The 10,342-nt window shown below is 30.3% G+C and overlaps 1 protein-coding gene across 2 annotated transcripts in view; it reads right to left on the bottom strand.

Moving 5' to 3' along the window:
• Nucleotides 1–2,283: 2,283 nt before the first annotated feature.
• Nucleotides 2,284–10,342, bottom strand: part of LOC102613448 (terpene synthase 1-like) — a 58,170-nt gene continuing 50,111 nt past the window's right edge. Inside the window, exons 4-7 of one of the 2 annotated variants that reach the window (XM_052434209.1) lie at nucleotides 4,216–4,434; nucleotides 3,984–4,122; nucleotides 3,164–3,412; nucleotides 2,284–2,923 (exon numbers count right to left, since the gene is read on the bottom strand). In XM_052434209.1, coding sequence (XP_052290169.1) covers nucleotides 2,633–2,923; nucleotides 3,164–3,412; nucleotides 3,984–4,122; nucleotides 4,216–4,434 — 898 coding nt within the window. In that variant the 3' untranslated portion in view covers nucleotides 2,284–2,632. The remainder of the gene's footprint in view (nucleotides 2,924–3,163; nucleotides 3,413–3,983; nucleotides 4,123–4,215; nucleotides 4,435–10,342) is intronic. The other variant, XM_052434208.1, reaches the window with a different exon arrangement.

Raw genomic sequence — 10,342 nt, 5'->3', positions numbered from 1 at the left:
AAGGTGGGATTGGCACTTGGAACATTTATACCTAGCCAGCAAGCTCGCCCTTTAGAAACTGAATCCTTAATGCTCAGAATTATACACATAGCATGCTTTGCAAAGTAGTTCTTGTCTTGCAACTAGGCTTACCAATGCGGTTCCTATTAAATCAATACTTATTGGAGCCCGAGTATCACCATTTTCATTGGTTGGCTGCAAAGAACAGAAACAAAAAATTCAAATCAAAGGTAAAGCTAAACAAATTAGCTTTTAATTTAAGACAAAACCAGAAAACTTCTTCATTTGTTTGGGGTTTGACCACACTCACAAGGGTAGGGAGAAAATTGGGTTGCCATTAAGCTAAATAATAATGATAATAAAATCAAAAAGAAGTGTAGCACTACATACTTCTTTTCCCGTCAAAATACAGCCATTGGAATACAACCCAATTTAGCATTTTGAATAAAACCATACAAGTCCTAGGATCAATAGCCTGAAGAACAAAACAATGGATTAAATAAAAAAATACCATTAGCACCATAAATTATAATCTGCCGCAAGATTTACATTATAATCTATTAAATTAAAGTATTAATCAGAACTCAAACAAATTTATTTAAGCAAAAAAAATTAGAGTTGTTCATACGGCAGCCAGGAAAATTTAGAGAATTTAATTGAAAGACATTAATGCTTTATAAGTACGAAGATTTTGAAATTAATTAAGCCACGCATGAACAAAAATCTAATCAAATAGTCAAAGAAGCGATCATGTGAAAATTGGCCAAACCCATGTAACTTTGAAGTTGATTATATAGTATAAAAATTCACTCAAAATGAATTTAACACATATATGATAATTAGGCAAATATCTTATGCATGTAAATTTATACATGAATTTGAACAGATTAAACAAAAATAAGAGAAGAAATCAGCCATTACAGTTTAGAATTTGCTAGGTAGTATCAATTTAATTTAATACCCAAAACAGAATATGGAACACACAGATTTTTTTTTTTTTCAAATAAGAATCTGAACTTGAAACAAGCATGTCAAAAGAGACTAATTTCAATGACATAATACCTAATAAACATAATTTTAATCATGCATGCAAGTTAATTTAGAAATGACTTAACAACATCAACATGCATGCCAATTTAAACAAGAATTTTGAAGAAAAATAAAAGAATAAAGTGAACTGAGAAAGAAGGCTTACAAATTCAAAAAGCCGGATATTTAATATTTTGCTTTGAAATTCAATTCTCTCTCTTTAAATCCAAATCCTTCACCTAGCCTCTCTTGTGTTTCTCTTCTTTCTCCCTCTTCTCCTCTCTCACGTCCTGCTATCCTCTTGTTTCCTTTCTTCCTTTTTCTGTTTTGTTCTTTTTGAATCCGAACACTGGTTTTCGTTTCATAAATAAATAAAGAAATTCTAAAATATAAAGAGGTTCATGGGCTGGACTTGTAACAAAAATTTTATGAACGATATAATAAGCGTAAGACAATTAAATCATTAATAATTTAAAATTCATTTTTTTAACAAATAAGTAAACTCCACTTAGTAAAAATCAGGGCGTTTCAATCCTCTTTATCTGTCAATGTGATTTTCTACCCCCTTACCCATAATTCACTCTTTCTCCAAATTCATTAACCAAGAAAATCAAGAAACGAAAGGCCAAAGTGCACGACATATTTTATAATATTATGAAAGGAAAGGGAGAGACTAAGGTACAAGCTACACAACACAAAATCACCAAATAGATTATAAATGAAGAGGAAATAAATCCAACGAGCAAATATTTCAAAGCAAATTAAGAGGAAAGAATTGCAAAAATGGAGAAAGCAACTCACAGTGGTGAAACAATAACCCTGAATTCAAAATTTTAGAATATCATTAGCAACAATCCCACCAACATTTTCAAGATAGCACCCAGAAAATTTAAACTGACTTGACAGCGGAGGCAGTGTCACCACAATAACCCTGCATCTGACTATTTTTTTTATAAACCATCATTAAAAATAATAACTTGATATTTAATGACGGTTATATAGTCGAACCGTCATAAATAGTAATATCTTAATATGTAATGACTTTTAATGATGGTTTTTTTTATAAACTGTCATTAAAAATAATAACTTGATATTTAATGATGGTTATATAGTAGAACCGTCATGAAAAGTAATAGTTTAATATGTAATGACTGTTTTTTTTTTATAAACCGTCATTAAAAATAATAACTTGATATTTAATGACGGTTATATAATAGATTTGAAATTTATAATGACTGTTTTTACAAGTAACCGTCATTAAAATTAAAATTATATTTTAGCATGACATTTAATGACGGTTTTATAATAGAACCGTCATTATAAATATTATATATTATGACCATTTATATAATAACCGTCATTAAATATTTTTAATGACGGTTTTTAAAAGAAACTGTCATAATGTATGAGTCATTATTTTACATTTTTGTAGTAGTGGATCAAAATACAATTTATTCCGCACATCAGAGATCAACGATAACCCAATTTCTTTTACATTTTATCCCAAACAGCAGGAGATGAAGAGTAACTCAATCCCTTGATACAAACACCATTTATTCTGAAAACACCATGAAATGTAACTGACAGAAATACTTATAACTCTTCAGATGGTAACAGGGTCTCTGAGCACTGCGGCAATCTGGTCTTTAATCGCATGAGAATGAGTGTACCAATCACCCTTCTTGTTTAGAAATTCAATCACACGTGCGATATTGAAAGGTCTCTCAATCAAAGCCACAGGAAAAGCAGTTGGTTTCAGGAATTCCTCATTCATATCTTTCCATGCATTCTCAACTTCTTCAGTAAAAACTGTAACTACCTCTTCTTCTGAAACACCATACTGCTTAATGTAGCATTCAACTCCTGAGGCAATATGTCCTCTCTTCTGTTCAAACTACACACATAGATAATAGAGAAATTTTATTAAATAATTATATTATTATTAAAAGTCCATGACATCAGTCTCATCTAATATTGACAATACATAAAACCACATTGTTATGTGTAAATACGCGCATGACAGAAGATCATAAAAAACTCAGCACAGCTCAATTCAACTTTAGATTCAAATCCAAATATAAATAGTCATGATCTAAGGGAGAATTGATAATTTAACTAATTTATAGTGTGCTACCTGCTGGGAAACAATGTCATTCCTAAGTCTGCAGATAACTGACGACGCTGTTGAAATCTTAGGGTCCTTGGATATCCATTCAAAAGCTTCCTTGTTTGCAACATCACACATGCCAAGGAAGGAATTTGTCGCAAGCATGAAGTAGCCGCAACTTACAAGTCCAACCGGATAATATTCGTCCCATGTCGGAACATAACCTTCACTGAACCACTTGGCTTGAACAAAGTACATTTGAACAAGCTCTTGCATCTGAGCACCACAAACCAATTCAATGAAATATTCAACACTATCGGTCTAATAATTTTAATAAAAGACAAGAATAATTATTGGTTAATTTGCTGATAAACAATAATGGATTAATTTTTCAATCAATCTCCAAAATGGTAGTACGGGTATTATCATTAAAGATAACAAAAAATGAGGGTATATAAGAGTGGTTCGACACTCTCATTCCTTAAGAAAGGTCAGGGGTTCAAGCCCCGCTCTCGTATAGAGTCACCACTTTGGCCAGCACTTTACCCCTTACGGGCCTACCCGGTGCGAGCGGGGATTAGTTTGGGTTGTGGTACGGGCTTCAAGGTGCCTCTCACAGTTGGGGCTCACTCAGGACCACCTCGTGGTTCAGACAAAAAAAAAAGACAACAAAAAATGAGGGTATATAAGAGTGTCACATATCCAATAACAAGGGTATCTTGAGAATTTTTCAAAATATGAGAGCTAAATGGGTATTTAACCGGATATATATATATGGGGACTATTCAAGCATTTACCCTTTTTAAACTACATAGACTAATTGAGGATTTACCCCTTAATTGTCTACCTTTTCTTTGCCATAAGGTAAATAGGACGATCTTCCTTCCTTGGCCAAGTCTTGCTCAATTTCATTGAAAGTATCTAAAAGGGCCTTATAAAGCACTTTCATGTATTCTGGAAGTATATCCATGGCTCCAATGTCCCACCTGAATACGAAGCAATATATCGTGTGAATGAAAATTTAAAATAATAATAATAATCATTTATTATATTTATATAGATCACAAAATATTTTAAACCTCTGGACTGCTTCTGCAAAGAGCTTGAGCTCTTCAAAGAAACCATAAGCGTCGAAAGTGTCATCTATGATAGATGCCGTGTAAATTGTTTTGGTCATTATTTTTCTTGCTAAAGTGTACTTTGGTTCAAAATACGTCCCTACAATCCAAAAATACAACTCTACGATTCTGTCTCTTGCATAAGGCAGCTTTGTAGTGAAGTCTAAATCTTTCCACCACCTGAAATTCAAATATTTCATATTAAAATTATCTAATTGGAAGCTAAAACTAATTAATAAATTCGCTTGCATTGAGCAATTTAAAAGATAAAAAAGGAGAGACAAAAACTAGGTTATTGCTCACTAGAATTATACACGTATGATCCATATCATAAATAAGAGAAGAGAATTTTTTGGCCATTGTGTGAAATTTTATAAGATTGTTAAAATTAGATAGTAAAAAATAAATGAGAAATTAAATTGCCTACTTTTATTAGGATCCGCTGCTAGTTTTTTCTTTTCTCCTCTTCCTAGCTACTCTTAGTTTTCCAAATTTGGTGACAAAAGTTGGCTTAATTATAAATAAAGTGAAAAAAGCTGGTTGATGATCAATATAAAAATTCAAAACTAAATCTTGATCACTCATTAAACTAGCAAAGGCTGGGAGAGAATCGATCCTTATTCCCTTTGTCAAACGTTTAGAAAACCATTTGGCTAAATGTCCTTATAGTCCTTGGGTTCGGCTAAACGTCTGGTTTGTCCTCATAATTTTAAAATTTACTCAAAATGTTCTTGCTGTTGCATTTATCTCTTTAAAATCGATTTTTTTCTTTGTTTTTTATATTTTATTTCTAAAAGAAAAGGGGAGGGCAAAGCCCCAAAAGAGTAGTTTACGTTAAACAGGTAATAGGCTGTTACATATGAAAACCGTAAAGATGTAAGTAGTAAAAACTAAGAATTATAGAATGAAAGTGACAATTTCCCACAATAATTGAACAAGAACGAAGACAATGAAAATATATTTTACTCGAATTTTAAATGAACAGAAAAGAGATTTGTATGTTTTCAAAATCTTTTCCTTAATTAAAAGAGCAAATCAATGTATCTGTTAATTTTAAAGTAAAAAATAACGCAGGCGCGGATTAAGAGCTTACCGTGTGATGGCACTTAATTCCTTCTGATGTATTCTTTGCACAAGGTTAAAGTCTAACTTTGCAAACTTTAACAAAGTTTTATCGTGTTTATCATCTCTTGGATAGACAGACAAGAAAAATCTTGTCTCCACTCTTGGGAGGGCTCTGCGGAGAGGACAGTCGAGAGCATGATTAATTTGTTCAGCAAGATTATTAGGGCGCACATCATGAGATACCATTGACTGAAGGTGAGTTCTAGTGAAAGCAATGGCTTCATCCAATATATCTTCTCCGCGAATGGCCAAGTGTCCTGCCTCATACAAACTTAGAATGCCTTGAACCTCCTTCACCAATGATGCCTTGAATTTACCTTCATCATCTTTGAACTTCTCGAACACATCTGATATTTTTAGTAAAAGATTTATTGTGCTCAGTTACATTGACATCAGCTTGTATAATACATATATAAATGGCTAGGGATAGTTTCTGCTAACTACTCAGTCAGTTCCTGTATTTTCAAACATACCCCAAAATGTCGCTGTTGTGCGAATATTTTCGTTAAAATCTACTTAATTATATGATTATTTTCTTTTTACTGCTCAAATCCAACACTGACAAATGTTATAACAAGTCTTTTGAGTATTTTTTTTAAAAGTTGCAAGAACTAAGTACGTAAGTGGCCTTAATTAAAAAAAAAAAAAAAGTACGTACGTCATTGGCAGAAACTATAGAGACCCAGACTAGCTATAAGCAATAAGGTTACTTACCACACGAAACCTTAAATCCTTGCTGCCTCAGCAGTCGAAAACGAAGAGAAACAGTGTGGAGATCAACATCATCATTATTGTCAAAGCTATTATGAAAAATGTTTTCTAATGCATCTTCTATCTCCTGTTCGAAGTGATAGCCCACACCCAATCGTTGGACTGCATCAACCAATTGCAACTTCTGGGCAGGTGTATCTGCCGTAGCCGTTATCATGCTCCTGACTTCTTGCTTCAGCGCTTCGTATTCCTCTTGGTGCGTAGTATCATTTGTCTGCAATGCATGCATGTACAATACAATTAATTAATACTTATTAGTCTCTATGCTAATTAATCACACACATGGCTAGCTAGCTAGCTGGCAGTTAATGAGTTATTTAGATCCGTCTTTAATTACCTTGCAATCAGAAGCGAGGGTCAGGAAATAGTCTCCCCATAAGTTAGGATGGAAACCAGCAATGGGACGAACAGTTTGTTCTGTTGAACTGGAAACCGTTGCTAGAACTTGAGCGGACTTTTTTTTTTTCTTTTTCACACTCAAACCAAAGGAACTAATTACTTAGTTTGAACTCGGTAGGACTTCTGCTCTTTATATAGAGTTTCCCAATCCATAGATAGAGAAATTCTATAATAACTCTAAGGTATTATATCATCATACAATAAAATATAAAATTAAAATAAATATAATTTTTTTGTTATTATCTTATAAATTATTATTAGCAAGATTAGTTATTGCAAAGATATTAAATATTATTTTAAAATTGTAGTAAGAGTTATATTAAAAAGAAAAAAGAAAAAAATAAGGATATGAATGCCTCATAATAAACAAAATAGATGAGGTATTTTTCAAAATATAGATACTAAGCAAGTATTAACACAAAATATAAGGGCAAAACGAGCATCTACCCTCGTCTTCAATATTTTTCACTTCATCTTTTAAGAAGACCCAAGAAGCGTGAAAAATGTGGGTAACACTAAGCGGTTTCGTTGAAAGTAGCCATATATATAGCTTTTGGAGTATTAGCTGTAAGTTAATTGTGCAGTAATGCTGACATATATAATAGACAAATTATTTAAATATTACCTAAAATTGCAGGGCAATGCCTACTGAATTGGCTTTTCGTGGAAATGGAAAGTTCAATTTATGTTAGTTATAGTAATTAAGTGCTGTATTGTTACAGGTTCGATGTTAGGAAATATGTTTATTTCATTCTCCAACCTTACGTCTGATCTAGGCTAAGCATTAATTTCATTGGTCCTTGCAATCTAGTGGAATGATGCAATGGTATTTGAACATTTATTTTAAAGAAATAGCATGTAATTAGTGATTATTTAAATTGTAAAAGAGATTATAATATTTGTTATTATACATATGGGAGAACATTGGTGCTGCAGCACCAAGAGAGATACGCTGCAGCACTAAAATGAGAAAGCTTTGAGATTGAAATATAATTCCTTCGTAATTAATTAATTAGTTTATTTTAAATAAATTAATTAAATTAAATGATGGAAAGGTGCAATGTTTCTCACTAAAGTGCCTATTTAAAGTGGTGTATCTGTTCTAAAAAGGTGCCTTAATTTGTTTGGAGGGTTGCATTGTTTTGTGAATAAACATATTACTTCATGAATAGACACTTAACTTCCTATAAATATCCCAGATTATATTACAGATTCATAACCTGTTCTCGAATATAGTTTCATTGCTAGAGATTGTGAATTGTTTCATTGTAGTGATAAACTATAAGTGAGAGTCTTAAGTTTGGTAAATCCATAGGTTGTAACATCTCAACTTAGTGAATTGTTTTTCATCTCGGCGTGGCCTCGTGGGTGTAGGATTGATTAATCCGAATCACCTAAAAATCTTCGTGTCATTTATTTTCTATATTTTATTGAGTTTTTAGAAAATTAATATTTTTTAATGCGGATGAACAGTAATTGTAAACAGTTGCGGTGAACAGTATTTCCGAAAAATTAATTAAGTTGTTAATTTTTTGTTTTTAATTACCTACATCTATTTGTGATAGATCTAAATTCGTTTCAAATATTATTTTAAAATTGTAGTAAGAGTTATATTAAAAAAATAAACAAAAAATAAGGACATGAATATCACATATTCAAAAAAAAATGATTAGGTATTTTTCAAAATATAGACACTAAACAACTATTAATACAAAATATAAGGACAAAACGAACATTTACCCTCGTCTTCAGTCTATTTCACATCATCTTTTAAGAAGACCAAAGAAGCATGAAAAATGTGGGTAACACTAAGAGGGGGGTTTTTTTTTTTTTTGAATACTGACATTAGAATACTGTATTACACAGATATTTATAACTACTATTACAGCAGATCATTACACTTATATTTACAATCAGATATATAATTGAGATACACATTATTACATTAAATTCTATGAAGTACATGCCCAGACAAATAACTCTCACAGACGAGGGATGTCTCTGCTCCACTCGCATTTCGCCTAGGACTTACATCATTACATTAATGCTGCGTTTACTAAACTGGAATTGGAATGGGCAGGAAGCAGAATGGGCTAGAATCGGAATAGGGAATGGGAATCAAAATAAGTTGTTTACTTGAACTGTAGAAATCGAAATCGGAATGAGTTGGATTGCTATTAATGTGTTTACTTTGTCTTGGAATCGGAATCGGAATGAATTAGATTGTAACAAATTACTAAAAAGTACTTAATGGATTCTTGTCATAATAATTATTAACTAATATATTAATTAATTGTAAAAAATTTTAATTAATTATAATAACTATAATAAAAATTATTATAAAAATATATTAACTAATAATATTAATATTAATAACTTAATTAAAATAATATATTAATTATTGTGATTATTATTAAAAAATTATAATTATGAATAATTATTGTTAATAATATATTAATATATTAATTAGTAGTAATAATTATATTATTTATTTAATAATATTAATTTAATTAATTAATAATAATATATGAATTAATTATAATCATTATTGTTAATCATTATTATAATAGTATATTAATTAATTAATTACATTAATAATATCTTAATTATTGTGATTATTTATTCAAAAAATATATATATTAATAATTATTGTTAATAATATATTAATATATTAATTATTAGTAATAAATATATTATTTAATTAATAATAATCTATGAGTTAATTATAATAATTATAATAATTATTATTATTATAGTATATTAATTATTAATAATATTAATTATTGTGATTATTTATTCAGGAAACAATAATTATTAATATATTAATTAATAGTAATAATTATATTAATTAATTAATAATAATATATAAATTAATTATTATAATAGTACATTAATTAATTAATTAATATAACAATAATAATAATAAATTAATTATTGTGATTATTTATTCAAAAATAATAATAATCATTAATAATATGTTAATACATTAATTAATAGTAATAATTAATTAATTAACTATAATAATAATATATTAATTATTGTGATTATTTATTCAAGAACTATAATTTTTAATAATTATAGTTAATAATATTAATTAATTATAATATTATATTAATTAATTAAAAAAGAGGACAAAGTGGGCATTTTTAATTTTGGGGGAGGGCAAAATGGTCAATCCCGGGAATGGGAGACTCATTCCCACCTCCCCCCATGGGAATCAATCTCCCATTCCCCATTCCCAAATAGTGGTGGGCCCCACCATTCCGATTCCTGGTCCATATTTGCGAAGTAAACACCATCACTCATTCTGATTCCGGATTTTGATTCCTCAATCCGGCAAGTAAACGCACCATAAATTCTATGAAGTACATGCCCAGACAAATAACCCTCGCAGACGAGGGATGTCTATACTTCACTTGCATTTCGCAATAGAGAAAAACTTATAAATTAACTCCACACAATTATAATTACTTAAGAGATGTTGAGTCCATAGGAACTCGAACCACTATCCTCATAATCATGTTTAACTTTGAGGGTAGTGGTTCACCACTCATACTAAAGGCCAAGTGGCTAAGAGGGTTTGTTGAAAGTATCCATGTATATAGCTTTCGGATTATTAGTTGTAAGCTGATGCAGTAATGCTGACATATATAATAGACAAATTATTTAAATAGTTCCTAAAATTGCAGGGCAATTCCTACTGAATTGGCTTTTCGTGCAAACGGAAAGTTCAATTTATGTTAGTTACAGTAATTAAGTGCTGTATTGTTACAGGTTCGATGTTAAGAAATAT

Source organism: Citrus sinensis, chromosome 9, assembly GCF_022201045.2.
Source record: "Citrus sinensis cultivar Valencia sweet orange chromosome 9, DVS_A1.0, whole genome shotgun sequence".
NCBI lineage: Eukaryota > Viridiplantae > Streptophyta > Magnoliopsida > Sapindales > Rutaceae > Citrus > Citrus sinensis.
This window is presented reverse-complemented; position numbering and strand designations above follow the sequence as displayed.